Source organism: Garra rufa, chromosome 2 (assembly GCF_049309525.1).
Source record: "Garra rufa chromosome 2, GarRuf1.0, whole genome shotgun sequence".
Taxonomy (NCBI): domain Eukaryota; kingdom Metazoa; phylum Chordata; class Actinopteri; order Cypriniformes; family Cyprinidae; genus Garra; species Garra rufa.
This window is the reverse complement of record NC_133362.1, coordinates 5110831-5130077: the sequence shown is the minus strand read 5'-3', so window position 1 is coordinate 5130077 and position 19247 is coordinate 5110831. Positions and strand designations below refer to the sequence as shown.

Genomic DNA, 19247 nt, shown 5'->3' with positions numbered 1-19247 from the left:
TAATTGTAACAGTTACATGTGTGTGTGATAGTGTGGTGTGTGGGAGACGCTGCTGACGGCTTTAGAGATCCTCATCCGGGTGCATCATCCTCAGCAGATGTTCAACATTCGACAGCTCCTCAAGGCCCAGGTGGTTCATCGCTTCCTGCTTGCCTGCCAGGTGCTACAGGTGAGGTGTTCACTACATGGACAAACACATGAGCTCTAATGAGTCTTTGGAATGTAGTCATGAGGCTTGTTTTCTGTCAGCTGTCCATAAAAATCAACTGGTGATGCACTGAAATTTCAGCAACTGAAAATATTCATCCGGAAATTAATTTTCAGTTTTGCAATAAGCTTTGTTCCTTGTTATTTTTAATATAAAGCAAAGTAGGGATGCACCGAAATTAAAATTCTTGGCCAAAGCCGAACAAAATGAAACACTGGGACGAAGGCCGATTACCGAACATGGTTTTTCTCGTTTTTTTCCTCCATGTATTTTGCCATTTTTTTTCACCATTGAATAAATGCTTTAAAAAGAAATCTATTACCAAACAACAATTTAAAAATATTAACACTGAACATTTTTTACATTCTGGTAGACATTATAACCTACCGACAAAGCGCAATGTAACTTAAAATTAATAAATTAGTAAAATAATATTCTTTGGCCATTTTTTCTTCTTGAATCAGGCATGTTTTTTTTAATGTACAAATAAATGCAGCCTTGCTGAGCGAAGGAGAATGTTGTAATACATGTATTAAAAGAGCTGTTGTAATGCTTATCATTATTTTTGTTACTTTTTTTTGTTTTACAGAACAACAGTAAAATAACAATAATTTTATGAACATTTATGAATGTTGTCTTTTATTTTGGTGAAAACCTGCAAGACCACCTCAGTACTGTTTTTGCTGACAGCAGCAGATTTATGAATGATTCTCATCAAGCAGATTTGTGCTTTGGACTTTGCTTTGGACCCTGGCTAAGGAGCTGGTGCAGCGCTGTCAGAATAAATACAAATTTGTGCGTGTATTAAACAACATAAATTTCTGTAGTTTTTTTTTACTAATGGTTTAAGGCCATTTGGCGATTTCAGTCATCATACAGTAACCAGCAACAACCAGCCCTTTCTCTTCGACACTAAACAGTCTCTCGCTGTCGGTGCTCGGAATGATTTTTGCATCTTTCTCGGACAGTTTTAAATGCTTCCGCACTGCCCACATGTTCGCTGCATTAGTGCGCGCCTCTATTTGATCACATCACGTCATTGTTTGGTATAATTTATTCAGCCTTTTCGCTTATTCACTTATTTTCGCTTATATTTTCAGCCGAATAATTTCAGTTGCCGAACAATCGGTGCATCCCTAGCTGAAAGTACGGAAGACCAATCATTTTGTAACATCATCTTCATTATTCTCACAGGAGCATCGGGACGAGTACCTGACCTCCATCCCGCAGGAAGTCTGCCTCTCGTTTGTCAAAATCATCCAGGAGGTTTTGGGGTCTCCTCCAGACCTGGATCTGCTGCGGCTTGTCTATAATTTCCTGTTGGCCGTTCACCCTCCGACCAATACTTACGTCTGCCACACACCCACCAACTTCTACTTTTCTCTGCACATCGGTGAGCAAACCTTTAGAAAAACAGAATCTAATCGAGTCATTAAAGCTATAGTTTGATCATTCTGTCATCATCTTAATTTCTTCTTGGAACACAAAAGATGATTAGCAGAATGTAAATGCTGCTTTTGCCTTCTTGATTCACAGAAGAAATTATACAGGTGTTAATTTGTCAGTTTTTCTTTAGTTTGTTTTAAACACCATGTCTACATGGGTTGCAAGCTACTTAAAATGAAAAACAAAAATTAATTTTCCATTTTAGTCAAAATATTTAGTTATTTAATAGTATAAAATAAAAGTATAAAAATCACAGACACACTTGCATACACTACCTTTTTTCAGGATTCTTTCATGAATAACAAATTTAAAAAGTACAGTGTTTATTCAAAATATAAATATTTTATAACAATGTAAATTATTTATTATTAACTTCTAATAAACTTTTAATTATTAACTTAATACATCCTTGGTGAATAAATGTATTAATTTCTTTAAAAAAGAAAAAAAAAAAGAAAGAAACAATAAAAATGTACTGACCCCAAACTTTTGAACGGTAGTGTATATTTAAAATATCTATGTATAATTATGTATTTATGTCAGTGTTATCTTATAGTTTTTTATAATATTTTGAATGAACTATTATATTTATGTTCCTTTTTTATTTTTAAGTCCACATTCCAGTTTCAGTAATTTTGTAGTATGTGGTTTTTAGGAGTTTTTTTTATATATCTCTACATAGTTTTTGTTTATTTTTATATAGCATTTCGTTTTAGTTAACACTTTTTTTTTTTTTTTTTTTTTCCCCCCTCATACTTTCCTATCAAAATGCTTGCTATGGATGTGAAAAAAAAACCTGATCCGACTTTTTTGACGGACGAAAGTTTCGGAGACAGTGTGTAAACATATTTTTTAACATGTGAAAATGTCAGACTCAGGGTGCAGTTTTATTAACGTAATTAACAAAAAACCTTGATATGTGTTATTTTATTTTTGATTCTTTTTTTATTTTAAATGTTTTTTTATTATTTATTTATTTGCTATACATTTTGTTCATTCTATATAAATATTATATCAAATTCAGTTCATGACGTTTCTAGTTTCTGGACTTCTAATTTAAATCAGATATTGTTTCTAACAACATTTATAAGCATTTATAGCAATGCTGCTAGTATACAGTATATAAGAAAAAAATGCAAAGAACATGTTTATGTGAAGAGATTTCTGAAAACTAAGCAGGTTAAACTGATTTCATTTTAATTTTATTGTTGCAGTAGTCTAACATTGATCTTTGAATCTCATTCTTACTTTTTGGTAATTGTTCTGAGATGTTGAATGTCCTGTTTAGATTTGGTAGTAAACTAGAACATTTTAGTTCACCTTTTTTTTTCCCATCAGATGGTAAGCTGTACCAGGAGAAGGTTCAGTCCATGATGTACCTGCGTCACTCCAGCAGTGGAGGGAAATCAGCCTGCAGCTCTGTGCTTTCACTCTCTCCCACCGTCTTCACAGAGACGCCTGCTGAAGGTAACGCATCACTGAGCCCAGAGGTCAGCGCCACCTCCAGTCACATTAAAGCAGCAGACTTGCAATCATTAACTGCGGTTATTTGTGAGAAGGTCAAAATCCAAAAAAAACGCACACTCATTCTTTCACACTTTATAAGCATTATTCACTGGAAATGTCCTTATCTGTCTGTATGCTACTGCTTCGCCCTATTAAAGGAGCAGTTCACTTAATACAGATAATGTACTCACCCCCATGTCATCCAAGATGTTCATGTCTTTCTTCTTCAGTCGATAAGAAATTGTTTTTTGAGGAAAACGTTTCAGGATTCCTCTCCATATAGTGGGCTTCTGTGGTGCCCTCGAGTGTCAAAGGGCTCTAAACGATCCCAGCCGAGGAAGAAGGGTCTTATCTAGTGAAACGATCTGTCTTTTTCTAAAGAAATTGACAATTTATATACTTTTTAACCTTAAATGCTCGTCTTGTCTAGCTCTGTGTGAACTCCATATTCTGATTCAAGACAGTCAGGGTATGTCGAAATACTCCCATCTCATTTTCTTCTCCAACTTCAAAATCATCCTACATCGTTGTTTTACTTTTTTTGTTTGGTCTTTGCATGTTCGCTTTGTAAACGCTGGGCCAGTACTTCTGCTGTGATGTAGAATGATTTTAAAGTTGGAGGCTCATGCAGAGCTAGACAAGATGAGCATTTAAGGGTAGACACTGCTGGCAAAAGCAGTTTTGTTTTTTCAGACTATAGTGGAAAGAAAACATCCAAAAGACACTGTTAGGTGTTTCTTTTATAGCACTTTATCTATTTGTGTCACTAGATTTCAATTACAATACATATTTTTAAAGGCCGTTTTCTCAAAAAGATTTTTTTCTCCTACACTGAGCCATAAATCTCCACTTCAGTGGTACTTACACACACCAAACTTGACATTTTTATTTATATCTATATCCTGAAGGTTTTTAGAGAGGGATTTGTTAATGTATAATTTGTTTGATTTTATACCACAAATTTCCTAAAAAACTATAAAAATATACATTGTTTTCTGCCTGTTCTAAGTATTTTCTGAATTATAGAGTGACAAAATGAGATTCCCAAAATTTATGTCAAAAAATCAGATGTAATATGTAATTTTGAAACTGACTTCATCCAGTGTTTAGATTTTGTACTAAAAAAGTATGCAAATTAGCGCATATTTCATTAAATAATGCCTCATTTGCATAGTAAATCTAACATTTTAGAAAACTTGTATTTCAAAAAATGTTTGCAATTATCAATGTAATTAATCAACTGAGTAAGTAAGGTGATAATGATTAGTCATTTTTTTTACCCTATTCACCTGCAGTGTTTCGCCATAAGATTAAAAAGTAAATAAATTGGAAATGACCAATCCTTTCGATAGATAAGACATCATTTAAAGTCCTTTAAAGCTGCATTGCAAGCACCAGTATATAAAGAGAAATTCTGAAATGTTTTCCTCAAAAAACATAATTTCTTTACGACTGAAGAAAGATGACAACGAGGTGAGTAGATTATCTGTAAATCTTTGTTCTGGAGGTGAACTTCTCCCTAAAGCTTTGAAATGTGTGACCTTTGACGAATTCAAATCAGTTGCAGTGCAAACCTGCCTGCAAGCAAAGAGGCTCTAAGTGTCAAATCAACAAAAATCTTATTGTCAGACTTGTCCTGAAAACATAGTTTCTGAATAAATGTGTTGTTTTGTCCCACAGTACGCCACACTTCCTCCCCCGAGCATGGAGATGACGATCTGTCATTGCGTCCTCCAAGCATGGGACCGTCTCCACACTCTTCTCCAGCCTTGACGCCCCGTCTGACCCATAGGAGTGTGACTGGGACCGCGGGGCCTCTGGAAGGGACGACCCTGAGTACCCAGAAGGCCCTGGGCAGCACGGAGACCCTGAAGCGGGGTACAGATGAGCAGCTTCTCAGCAGCTGCGAGTCGGCAAAAACCATATGCGATTCTCAGAACGTTGGTGGTGACGAGGAAGGCAGCGTCACAGGAAATCGAACGCCCTCCATCAGCGTGGAGGAGGACCACGACGGCCCAGCAAGCAGCCCAGTGGACTCTGAGGACCATTTCGATTGGACCAGCGAGGAAGCGCCACGCCGGCCAGACAGCCTGAAGGGAATCCAGTCCTTCCAGAGGAGCCACAGTAACCTGGCCAGTCTGGGTTTGGCTTTTCCTGCACAGAACGGCTCTCTGACTATCGCTCGCTGGCCCACTGTGGCTGACCGTGCCGCTCCACCAGATGACTGGGAAAGTTACACCTACTCACCTGGTTATGAAAGACACAGCAAGGCGGATTCCAGTAATGACAGGTACTCAGAAATAGCAGATGATTTTATATGGTTGAAAATGCTAGTATTTTGCATGCAAAGAGAGAAAAACTGTAGCCAACACGATATAACTGAAGTAGCAAAATATGTGGTGTACACTGAGTGTAATTATTGAAAAAGAAAAGCGTGTTATAATAATAATTCTAATATTGTAATAATTAGTATTTGTGATTAAGCCACGAGAAAAAGCTGTCATTAAACAAAATATATATTTTTTATATTCATGGTTGTCGTAATAATACTTCAGGCCAAATTATTACACTTTAGTGTTATTTTAATATAGTTTATATGCCATTGTAGTTTTTAATTTTAATTAATAAAAAAAGGTTTTTGGTTAATTTAATTATGTATTTATTTTTTTCTGTTTTCACTTTAATTCAATTCAATTCAAGTTTATTTGTATAGCGCTTTTTACAATACAAATTGTTGCAGAGCAGCTGTACAAAAGTTTTAGGCTACTACAATATATTTAGTAGCTTATTAGTGGTGAATACTGTATGTTGAGTCGATGTACATATGATATAAATATTAAAATCAGTAACTGTGTAATCAAACAGATGACGAACACTAATTGCAATGGTTATGTGCTGTAATCGACTTGTAGGAAAATGATGTAGTGCTGTATGTTGTTTCAAGGCTGGCATCATCTGCGGTCCTCTGAGGGGTTGGCATCATCTCTTCTTCTGAATCCGGGCTGAATCTTGTGTAAACCCTAGTTACCACGGGATGGAATCCCGTGGCAGAGACAGAGAAACAGAAATAATTAGCGTAGCTGCTGTTCCAACTTCCGACCAAACAAAAATGATGTGTTTAGCCCAAGCTGAGGAATATTAATGTTCATTTGATCAGATGTAACTGAAATTACAACGTTATGAGATACATTGTGTGAATGCTTGGCTAAAGAGATGAGTCTTTAATCTAGATTTAAACATAGAGAGTGTGTCTGAACCCCGAACGTTAGCAGGAAGGCTATTCCAGAGTTTCGGAGCCAAATGAGAAAAGGCTCTCCCTCCTTTAGTGGACTTTGCTATCCTAGGTACTACCAAAAGTCCAGAGTTTTGCGACCTTAGGGAGCGTGAGGGATTGTAGCGTAGTAGGAGACTAGTTAGGTATGCAGGAGCTAAACAATTTAGGGCCTTATAGGTAAGAAGTAATATTTTGTAAGTGATACGGAACCTAATAGGTAGCCAGTGTAGAGACTGTAAAATTGGGGTAATATGATCATATTTTCTTGATCTGGTAAGGACTCTAGCAGCTGCATTTTGGACTACCTGTAGCTTATTTATTGAAGAAGCCGGACAACCACCTAGTAGTGCATTACAATAGTCCAGTCTAGACGTCATGAATGCATGAACTAACTTTTCTGCATCAGAAACAGGTAACATGTTCCGTAGCTTAGCAATGTTTCTAAGATGAAAGAATGCTGTTTTTGTAACATAGGAAATATGATTTTCAAAAGACAGGTTGCTGTCTAATATAACACCCAAATTTTTGACTGTAGAGGAAATAACAGTACATCCATCTAGTTGCAAGTTGCAGTTTAAGAGATTCTGTGTACTGTTTTTTGGTCCAATAAGTAATATCTCAGTCTTATCTGAATTTAACAGTAGAAAATTATTGGTCATCCAGTCTTTCACATTTTTAACACACTCTGTTAACTTTGCTAAGTTAGAAGTTTCATCTGGTCTTGTTGAAATATATAGTTGAGTGTCATCAGCATAACAATGGAAATTAAAGCTGCAAGCAGCGATGAACGGGCCCTCGCACACGGGCTCACCGCCGACCGGTGGCTTTAGGAACACAGCAAACGGTGGGCAGTATGCTTTTAATACAGTAAATGTAGGAAAAATAGATCAAAGTCTCTTAAATGTGCCAAACTTCCTGCTGCCAGCTGGTGGCGCTATGCCTATAACTGATTATTGGCAATGTAGATGTGTTCAGGCCAGCACTTTGATCAAACATATGAAGTTTGGTGCAGATTGACCTTGGTATGTGTGAGTTAGTGCAAGATATGATATATCCTGCTGCCAATAGGTGGCGCTATAATAATATCTGTATATTGGCCTTTAGATGTCTTCAGGCCAGGACTTTTACCAAACATGTGAAGTTTGAGGCAGATCGGACATTTTATGGCTGAGTTATAACAACTTTTATGTCCATGGCGAAACATCAAACTTTGTCAGGCCGCCATGGACACGCCCTTTAACGAAAACTCAAGATCTTCACAATTTAACATCTCTAAGGCCTCGAGATCAGACTGACCAAATATAATGTTGATATCATTAAATCTCTAGGAGGAGTTTGGTACAAGTCATTTCCTGTTGCCAACAGGTGGCGCTGTGATTATAATAGAATATTGGCCTTCAGATGTGTTCAGGCCAGGACTCTTATCGAATATGTGAAGTTTGAGGCAAATCGGACATTTTATGGCTGAGTTATAACAAGTTTTATATCCATGGCGAGACCTCGAAATTTGTCAGGCCGCCACGGACACGCCCTTCAACGAAAACTCAAGATCTTCGCAATTAAACATCACTAAAGCCTTTATATTAGACTGACCGATTTTGGTGTTGATCTGTATAAATCTCTAGGAGGAGTTTGTTGCAGAGTACAGCATGACACTTCCTGTTGCCAGCAGGTGGCGCTATGACTATAACTGAATATGGACATGTAGATGTCATCAGGTCAGGAGTGTTATCACACATGTGAAGTTTGGGGCAGATCAGACATTTTATGCCTGAGTTGTAACAACTTCCTTTTTCATGGCGAAGCATCGAAATTTGCCAGGCCGCCACGGACACGCCCTCCGATGAAAACTCTAGATCTTCGCAATTTAACGTCACAAAGGGGTTTAGATTAGACTCAGCAAATTTGGCGTTGATCCGAATAAATCTCTAGGAGGAGTTCGTTCAAGTATGACGCCTGAAAATGGCAAAAATGACACAAAATTTGCTGAGAAAATTAAAAATAACCGACTTCCTGTTGGGTGTCAAATTTTGCTCCAAGAGGCTTTTTTGTAGGTATTGGTGAGTTACATGTGTGTACCGATTTTCGTGCATGTACGTGAATCACAACTGAAAGCGCACACCGCGGAACGTGTAAAGGTGGCGCTATCGAGCCATTTTGCCACACCCATCTCTGAAACCCATATCAGACGTACATTTTCGCCAGGTTTGATGTGTGTGCAAAGTTTCATGAGTTTTCGGGTGTGTTTAGGCCCTCAAAAATGCGATTCATTCCGGAGAAGAAGAATAATAATAAGAAACGGAGCAGATCCAATAGGGTCCTCACACCATCGGTGCTCGGGCCCTAACTAATCCCATATTTCCTAATAATATTACCAAGGGGTAACATGTAAATTGAAAATAGCAGAGGACCTAGGACAGATCCTTGTGGCACTCCATACTTTACTGGTGATAACTGCGATGACTCCCCGTTTAAATAAACAAAGTGGTAGCGATCGGACAGGTATGATCTGAACCATCCTAAAGCCTGCCCTTGAATACCTGTATAGTTTTGTAATCGATTTATGAGTATTTCATGGTCTATAGTGTCGAACGCAGCACTAAGATCAAGTAAAACTAGCAATGAGACACAGCCTTGATCTGACGCAAGTAGCAAGTCGTTTGTGATTTTTACAAGTGCAGTTTCTGTGCTATGATGGGGCCTGAAACCTGACTGAAATTCTTCAAAGATATTATTATTTTGCAAGAAGGAGCACAATTGAGCAGACACAACTTTTTCTAGAATTTTAGACATAAATGGAAGATTAGAAATGGGTCTGTAATTTGCCAATTCACCAGGGTCTAGCTGTGGTTTCTTAATTAGAGGTTTAATAACCGCTAGTTTGAATGGTTTTGGGACATGACCTAAAGATAACGATGAGTTAACAATATTAAGAAGCGGTACTTCTGCTACAGGTAACAACTCTTTTAGTAATTTAGTGGGTACAGGATCTAATAGGCATGTTGTTGGTTTAGATGTGGTGATAAGTTTATTTAATTCTTTCTGTTCTATAGTTTTAAAGCACTGGAGTTTTTCTTTGGGTGTAATGACTAATGTTGGAGTATCAGTTGCTGTGGTATCTATATTAGTTATTGTGTTTCTAATGTTGTCTATTTTATCAGTAAAGAAATTCATAAAGACGTTACTATTAAACTGTGCAGGAATATTCAGGTCAGGAGGTGTTTGGTTATTTGTTAATCTAGCCATTGTGTTAAATAAAAACCTTGGATTGTTTTGGTTTAACACTTTAACATTAATTGAAGTTTTAGAAAATTTGCTGATCATAATTTCAGTTATTAATAATAATAATAATAATTAAATTATTACTATTTTTATTATTAATTAATTAATAATTTTTCGTTCATTTATGCTAGTTTTACATGCTAGAAGTTAGTATAATTTATATGATATTGTAGTTTTGGTAAAATATACAATTGAATTAAAGTTTTAGGAAATTTGCTGTTTTGTCATTTTATTTTGTTTTTTAAAATGTCTCTATATTATTTTTTTATTAATAGTATTAATATTAATTTAATATTTTATTGCAATTATTATTATTATTATTATTAATAATAATAAAATTTATAATATTATTATTGATAATAATAATAATAATACATTTTTGTTCATTTATTTTAGTTCAATTACTTTTGGTTATTTTACAAGCTAAAAGAAAATGAGAAATGTTGCTCTGGCAACTAGCTGGAATAAAATACTTTTTAACATTTTTTTTATCTCAGTTAATGTTTATTTTATTTCACAAAACAAAGTTATGTTGTTGTTTTGTAGTTAATGATTAAAACCCTGTTACACTTTTCAAAGTTTATTTTTTTAAGCTTTGTAAATGGTTTGTTATGGTTCGTAATGCTTCCCAAGTTAGTGTATCTGTAAAAAGTACAAAATAGTTTCATACGCATATCATTTTTTGAATGGATCTGTCTTCAGTAAGAAAAAACTATAATTTTGACAATAGGACAACACTAGAAATGCTAAATTCCCTAGGTAGTGTGCTTACTACTGAACTAGGGAGCAAATTGAGACACATCAGAAGCATTTAGCCTTTTTCCGATGCATTGTATTGTGTGTTTGTGTAGTTGTTGTAGATGTGCGTAACATATCCAGGGAGCTCTTTTAAATTCCTTGTGATGAATAACACTCTTTAATTATGCTTATTACACGGCTCTTTGGAATGCTTGATTCTGATTGGTCAGTTGAGACATTTGCAGGTTCGTTCTTTTCAAATAATCCCCGCTCCAAAGTAATAACGCATAGCCGGTACTACTTGTATGTTTAAAATCCCTCCGTGCCAACAAAGATTACCGTTTGGCGCCATCTTGTGACAAACACTGGACAACCACAATTAACAATGGAAAATTTCGACATTAATCTATTTAAATTGTCTTACTTACATACATAGTTTGAATGTTAGTCACGTGGTACTATATCGTTTCGCGGAAGGATAAAAATGTTAATTTAAAACAAATATGCCAATAAAAGGTTTCAAATTCATATTCATGTCCAGTTTTTTTCCTTATGTGGCAAGTAGCCGTGTAATAAGCGGGATAATGTACAGGCAGCCTGTAGTTATCGTGAAATAAGCCCCTTCAGTGTGATACAAGACCCTCGGGTCCTGATCACACTGTCGGTGCTTATTTCTGCGATAACTACCGGCTGCCTGTACATTATCCCTTACTTATTTCTGCCGCCGAGTTTTAGAGATGAATAACTCGTAATATTAGCCTTCATTTATAAGTTACATCATCTCTTTAATGTGCTCTTTCAGTCAACAGTTACCGGGTAATTGCCTCCTGTCTTCGTCATTGCCTTTCCTGCTCTAAAGATATATCCCATCTATTGTATAATCACTTACTCTCATTAAAAGTTAACAACCTTCAACTCCAGCTCCAATCCACAAACCATATTTCAACATTACAGATGTATCGGGAACTCTTTGCTCATTTTTTTTTTTTTTAAACCATCAACATTAGTATCAAATATTGATTTCCCTTTTGCTTGTACTGAGATCACAGGATGAGTAGTTTTCTGTCATGGTGACAGTAGTAGTTATTTCTGTGGCAATTCCATGAACAGAAATGAATTGCATGCTGAGTGCTTTGGAAAACAGGCTGAGTCACAGCTGAAGATCTGACGCTTCTCCACTCCACAGAGGTGATTCATGTGTGTGTGTGTGTGTGTGTGTGTGTGTGTGTGTGTGTGTGTGTGTGTTTTCTAAATCATTCAGATCCAGTGCTGAAGACTGTCTGGTTCTGATCTGCTGTGGTCTTTATGATCTGCTGAGAGGAGTTCTGCTTCTGCTGCCGGACCTCTTGTTGGAGGAGGTGATGGACAAACTCATCCAGCCGGAGGCTCTTCTCGTCCTGGTCAACCATTCTTCTCCTCTTATACAGCAGGGGGTCATGAAGGTCCGCTCACATTTAGAAAATGGTTGTTTTTCACCACTTTTAATTACCTTTTTGCTCTGACACATTCATTTGAAAGGTCTTGCATCTTAACTGAATAATAATAAACAGGTGCACATAAGTGGTTTTGCATGACCAAAATAAGAAAATGCGCCGTTTAAAAAAGTTCAGAGCATGCATTTGCATACCGACATGGTTGACAGCTGTTGCACAATTGCCATTTTAGATCAACAAGCTACTGTATAAGATTTCTATTCGAACTAAAAGCATAATTCTAGGCAATTTGCTGCCATTTTCAAAGCACAATACAAAAACTTGACATTTCATTCACTGTCGCTCTTCACTGAACGTCCTTTAATCGGAAACGCTAAACCGGGTGGGAGAGCGTATGCTTCTTTGCCGGCAACCCACCAAAATAAAAGCTTGCTAATTTAGGTTTAAAAATGATGAAAATTCACATATAAAGAGTAAATATTATCATTTTATTTTTAAGTTTACTATAATATAATTGTATTTTTATTTAATACTCCCTTTTCATTTAAAACATAATGGTATTACCACACTTTATTATTTTGTTTGTTATTTCATTTAAAAAAAAAAAAAAAATTTTTTTACATTTAAGTTATATTTAATAGGTCACACTATTTGTAGTGTGAGGACCAAACCAAATCTCCAGGAAAACCAGGCTAAAAAACGTATGTGCACCACGATAATAAACATACCACGTTATTTAAATAATTAGTATAATTTAGAGAACGACCATTATATCTATCGATTTACCAATATATATTTTTTGATAATTAAGTATTTGACCATAATCTTAAAAAACAAAGTTAAGTATGGACTATGTATGGATTTCTTAACAGTAAATAAATATCAGTTCTGCATAGTGGTTATCAAGGACACATAAACATGCAAATAATTGTTATCGTAACAGATATAAAAAATTCAATATTGGTCGATCATTAGTATAATTCCAGTTAATAGTGATAAAATGGTGATAAAATAGTAAATTTATTCTACATTTTTAATCATGTTTTTATAATATTTATATATTTTTTTAATAATATTTTTTTATCGTCACTTTTACATTTTTGTATTTCATGCACTTTGCAAATTTGCACATTTTGTTCTTTCTAAGAATTTAAATTTCTTAGAATTAGAAGCCTATGTGAGCAGATAATCTAATGTTTATGGACAAATGATCAAAATATAAGATAAACAATTTCCTTTAGGACTGTAAAATCACATCTGCTGCTTTGGTTTATTTACATAAGTTGATATGAAAATAGTTTGTTAGTTAATCGGGTAGTTTTATTGACCACTCTGGTAGAGGGGCGCTTGAGAAATGGGTTTTATTCATTTATGCTGATGTCTTATCTCATACATGCATGGATGCACAAACGTACATTTATTCACTCAGCTCCTGGACGCCTACTTCAGCCGTGCTCAGAAAGAACAAAAGGAGAAGTTTCTGAAGAATCATGGGTTCTCGCTGCTGGCCAATCAGCTGTACTTGCACCAGGGTTCACAGGGTCTGCTGGAGTGTTTCCTGGAAATGCTGTTCGGACGACCGGTCGGGCTCGAGGAAGAGTGAGTTTGCCGACCATGAAGACATGATAATGAGTGCTGATGATTTCTAGTAAATTGAAAAAATGTACCAGCTACTAATAATTTATTTATTTAAATTATTTTGTTTTATTTTTATTTTAATTATCTGTGTTTATTTATTTATATTATGTTATTTGTAGTATTATTATTTATTTATTTATTTTTTAAATAATTGATTTTTTTTATATATATATATATGTGACCCTGGAGCACAAAACCAGTCTTAAGTCGCTGGGGTATATTTGTAGCAATAGCCAAAAATACATTGCATGGGTCAAAATTTTTGATTTTTCTTTTATGCCAAAAATCATTAAGAAATTAAGTAAAGTTCATGTTCCATGAAGATTTTTTGTAAAATTCCAACTGTAAACATATCAAAATGTAATTTTTGATTTGTAATATGCATTGTTAAGAACCCAATTTGGACAACTTTAAAGGTGATTTTCTCAGTCTTTTTGATTTTTTTTGCATCCTCAGATTTCTGATTTCAAATTGATGTATCTCAGCCAAATATGATCCTATCCTAACAAACCATACATCAATAGAAAGCTTATTTATTGAGCTTTCATGTGATGTATAAATCTCAGTTTTGTCAAATTTAACCGTATGACTGGTTTTGTGGTCCAGGGTCGTGTGTGTGTGTGTGTGTGTGTGTGTGTGTGTGTGTGTGTGTGTGTGTGTGTGTGTGTGTGTGTGTGTGTGTGTGTGTGTGTGTGTGTGTGTGTGTGTGTGTGTGTGTGTGTATTTATAATTATTAATAATCATGTAAAATAATTGAGACATACGTTAATCCCTAATACATTGAGAAATAAAATAAATCTTACCTGAAGTAAAAATACTTTTTAGTTTACATTTAAGTGCTAAATTAAACTACAAAAAAACGTAAAAATTTATAAAAACTAAATACATATATTAGATAAACCAAAACCAATAATACCGAAAACACAAAATTATTAAACATTTAAAATTATTAGTAAATCAGTAAATAAAAAGATCATGTTCCATGATATTTTGTAAATTTCCTACCATAAATATATGAAAAATTAATTGTTGATTTAGTGATATGCATTGCTAAGAATTTAATTTGGACAACTTTAAAAGCCATTTTCTCAGTATTTACTTCTTTTTTTTTTTTTTTTGCACCCTTGGATTCGAGATTTTCAAATAGTTGTATCTCTGCCGAAATATTGTCCTATCCCAACAAACCATACATCAATGGAAAGCTTATTTAAAAACAAAATGACTGGTTTTAAAAGAATACCATATTTATACTATATAATTTAATAAAGTCAAATCTCTTATTTATATAGCAGTTTATACAATACAGATATTTTCAAAGCAGCTTTACATTGGTAAGCAAGAATAGTGATTCAGTGATACAAAATTTAATTCTACTGTAAAGCATCTCTAGAAAGACAATAATAAACAGTTATTTTTCAGCTGATGTTACATAATGTTGAAACGTATGTGTGCTTATTTATTTAAGTTATGAAGACACATTTACCTTTTTTACATTTCATGTTACTGCAATGCATATTTGTGAGAAAACACATTCATGATATCCTTCCTCCTCCTCTCAGTCTGGATCTGGAGGATATGGAGAACATCTCCCCATTCAGAAAGCGCTGTATCATCCCTGTTCTGGGTCTGCTGGAGAACTCTCTGTATGAGAACTCGCTCGTGCACAATGGCTTGTGTCTGCTGCTGCAGCTGCTCAACGCCTGCCCGAAGCTGGCCGACATCCTGCTGGACCACGGCTTACTCTATGTGCTCTTCAACACGCTCTCCACCCTCAACGGCCTGGAGAATGGGTAATATACCGTATTTGACGTCAGAGATGTGGAAGCTACTTTGAAACTGTATGATGTACAATGCTGTTTCTCTGTAGGATTCCTCCGAATGACTACAAGCTGGTGGTGTGTGACATTCAGCAGCTTTTGGTGGCCGTCACCATCCACTCCTGCAGCTCCTCAGGATCTCAGTACTTCCGCATCATTGAAGACCTGATCACCTTGTTGGGCTACATGCAGACCAGCAAAGTTCGGCGCACACAGGGTAAAGAAGACTAATACTTTTATATGACAATGATATTATGTCTTAAGTAGTATGGGTAAATTTGTAGCAATAGCCAAGAATACATTGTATGGGTCAAAATCACTGTTGTTTTTGACAACCATCTTAGATTTAGTCTTAGTCTTTTGGACTAAAATGCTTATTAGATTTAGTCAAATTTTAGTCACTTCTAAATGTGATAGTTTTAGTCCAATTTTAGTCGACGAAAAGTCAAAAAGGTTTTAGTCTAGTTTTTGTCAAAAAAAGGGGAAAAAGTATTTTAACAAATTAATGTAGGTCAGTAAGTATTTTGCTGTTGGGTAGTGTCACTTATAAGTTGTGAAAATAGCAGATCTATAGTTCAACACAATGTGAGCTTCCGGATCAACTATTTTCGCCAATAATTACAATAATGAAGGAATGGTTTTAGACATAGAAGACATATATTTGAAATACACCCATAGGTCCTCTCACCGTTTGCGACCACCCTGTGTGCAAACTGCCGCCATCATGGTTAATCGTCTGTCTGTCTGAGTGACAACAATGTGACGTGTTGAGCTTAACCAAACAAGGATAGAATGCTAAAACGGCTTGCCATACTAGTATGGCAAAGAGTATTTAATGTTAATACGGCTTGCCATAGCGGCAGATACTTTTTCGGTTTTAATTGGTATGCACAATAAGCAGAAATATCATGCATTTTAAACGTCTGACGGACCACCCACTAACATTTTCGTTTATTCTCGTCTCGTCAACGAAAACTCACACACGTCTCGTCATGTTTTAGTCATCAACGAGCCATTTTTATCTTGTCATCGTCTCGTTATCGTCATGAAAAAAAGTGGCGTCAACTAAATGATTTCGTCATCGTCATCGTTGACGAAAACAACACTGGTCAAAATGATATTTTATGCCAAAAATGATTAGGATATTATGTAAAGATTATGTTCCATGAAGATATTTAGTAAATTTCCTACCGTAAATATATCAAAACTTATTTTTTGATTAGTAATATGCATTGCTAAGAATTTGAAATAGAACTTGAATATTTAGATTTTTTTGCACCCTCAGATACCAGATTTTCCTATCAAACATCAATGGAAGGCTTATTTATTCAGCTTTCTAGATTGTGTATAAATCTCAATTTGAAAAAGAAAGACCCTTATGACTGGTTTTGTGGTCCAGGGGTCGTATATAACTTCGATTTAGATGAAATAAGTAATTCTCTGTTGTCATTTCAGAAATGGCCACAGCCCTGCAGTTCCGCGTGATCCAAGCAGCCATCGATTTCATTAAGACCACGGCCAATCAGGACCCTCAGAAATCTAGTAGCTACATTCATGTTCTCACTTCACCGCATCACGCTCTACAGCAGAAACGCAAAAGCATCGCAGGTGAGCAGGTCTAGAGGTCAAAGGGGTTGGTATTTGTCTTGTTTATGTGACGTTTGTGTTATTGAAATAACTTTAAAAGCATAGTTCACCCAAAAATTTCATCATTTGCTCAACCTCAATTTTTATTTAAGTGTTTTTAAGTCTATTTAGTTTTTGTTCATTTTTGATTGCTTTAGTTATTTTAGTACTTTAAGCTATTTATATTTTTTACTTTATTTCAGTTAACAGTTATTTGTAATTTTTTATTTTTTTTTTATGTTTTAATAATGTAAATGTTGTTGATTGTTTTAGTTGCATTAAAGTTTGTTTTGACCTGGAAGCAGAACATAAAAAAATCCTTAGCTTTTATAATGGGAAAATAACTTTGGAAATGGAAAAAAGATCAAAATATGCATAATTTATTATACTTTTTTATATTTATGAGTTTATTTATTTATTCAGATTTTTTTATTGTTATACCTTCTGCATTCGGGTGACTTTAAAAAACTCTTCTGCATAATTTTATGTGTAAATTATTTATTTATTTATTTATTTATTTAAATTTTTTTTTACATCTATTAGTTAGATTTGTGAGAAGTTGCATTGAAGTTCATTTTGACCCGTAAGCAGTACATAAAAAAATTCTAAAAATCCTTAGTTTTTATTCTGGGAAAATAACTTTAAAAAGGAAATAAAATGATTAAATTATACATAATGTATTATTATTAGTTTGAATTAATTTATTCAAATTTGTGAAATTTTTTTTTAAGAGATATAACCATCTAAACTAAATTGTTATACCTTTTGCATTCGTTTGACTTTGCACATGAAATTAGGCAGATTTTTTTTTGTCTTTTAGGACAGATTTTTGTTAATATAATGCTTTTGTTTGTGTAATTTAGAATTTGACACTTAAGAGACACTATAAACAAAAGATGTATTTCCATATCCATATGTCTGTGTGTTACATCTCATTCATCGTGTTTTAACCATCAGTCCTTGGATATTGCACTTCACCCCTCGTTTGTTTCTGTTGTATTATCACCTCCCTTCACACTCCCAAGGTTCAATGGGGCTGAAAGACTCCATAATTCCCCGTATTCCCCGGCAGCACTACTGCTCATACGGCCTGATTCCTCTGCCCTCCCCGTTCAGCTTCCTGTCCCAGGATTCCCCCCTCCCTTCCCCTACCGGAGCAAACTCCTACATGTTCCCCTCAGACGCAGGTAGCCATCCGCAAAAAAACAGGCGACAACATCCTGGCTCTCTTAGGGATGTTGAACTGATTAAAGCGTGTCTGCTGCTCATCCGCCCAGTGTCCTGGACTACTGGTGCCTGTGTGTCATCCTCAATGAACCCGGAATAAATTAACTCAGAGCTGCACCAGGACTTGTCCTGCAACTCTGTCTGTTGATTTATTGTTCGCATTCTCTTTCATTTACACCTGACATTAACATCTTTGTTTTTGAAAGAAATTAATACTTCGATTCGGCAAGGGTGCATTAAATTGATCAAAAGTGACAGTAAAGACTTTTATAATGTTACAAAAGATTTGTATTTCAATTAAATGCTGTTTCAACCGTTTTTAACATTGAAAATATCAGAAATGTTTTCTGAGTGGCAAATCAGCATATTAGAATGATTTCTGAAGGATCATGTGACACTCAAGACTGGAGAAAATTCAGCTTTGATCCCAAAAATAAATTACATTTTAATACGAATTACAATAAAATACAGTCATTTTAAATTGTAAAAATATTTGACATTTTTTAATTATTTTTGATCAAATAAAATAGCTTCGTTGAGCAGAAGAGACTTCTTTCAAAAAAAAAGTACTATATTGCATGTTGGATTTCAGGTGTAAACGACAACCTGCCTAGGCTAGCAGTTAATCAAGACTTAAGACAGATACCTACATCTGTCTGTCTGTCTCTCTGTCTGTCTGTATTTGTGTGATTTATAATCCTCTGCTCTTTACGCACAGTTTCTTTAGTTCAGTAAGCATGTTGTTTTGTTCACTACATGCGTGTATTCATCAGGTCGGAGGCGGTTCACGGTGGCCCAGTCAGACTCGCTGCTGACGCGAATGCGCTCGGTGGCCAGCGACGAACTTAACCAGATGATGCAGCGCAGGATGAGTCAAGAAAACCCCATCAGAGCCAGCGAGACAGAGCTGGTCCAGAGACTGCAGAGACTTGTGGTTCTGGCTGTTAACAGACTCATCTATCAAGGTACAGAAGGCAGACAGCAATTCTGTGATAATATCTGCTCTTAAACATTATCATCTGCTGTGAGCAACTTTAAACAGAACACTTTAA

General features: G+C 35.4%; 1 protein-coding gene across 1 annotated transcript in view; it reads left to right on the top strand.

Annotated features, from left to right (window-relative positions):
• Positions 1 to 19247, top strand: part of LOC141325150 (lysosomal-trafficking regulator-like) — an 85333-nt gene that overhangs the window by 30203 nt on the left and 35883 nt on the right. The window contains exons 18-28 of the mRNA XM_073833647.1: positions 32 to 169; positions 1403 to 1601; positions 2993 to 3121; positions 4841 to 5450; positions 11716 to 11896; positions 13317 to 13486; positions 15085 to 15315; positions 15393 to 15559; positions 16798 to 16950; positions 17994 to 18155; positions 18969 to 19160. Coding sequence (XP_073689748.1) covers positions 32 to 169; positions 1403 to 1601; positions 2993 to 3121; positions 4841 to 5450; positions 11716 to 11896; positions 13317 to 13486; positions 15085 to 15315; positions 15393 to 15559; positions 16798 to 16950; positions 17994 to 18155; positions 18969 to 19160 — 2332 coding nt within the window. The remainder of the gene's footprint in view (positions 1 to 31; positions 170 to 1402; positions 1602 to 2992; positions 3122 to 4840; positions 5451 to 11715; positions 11897 to 13316; positions 13487 to 15084; positions 15316 to 15392; positions 15560 to 16797; positions 16951 to 17993; positions 18156 to 18968; positions 19161 to 19247) is intronic.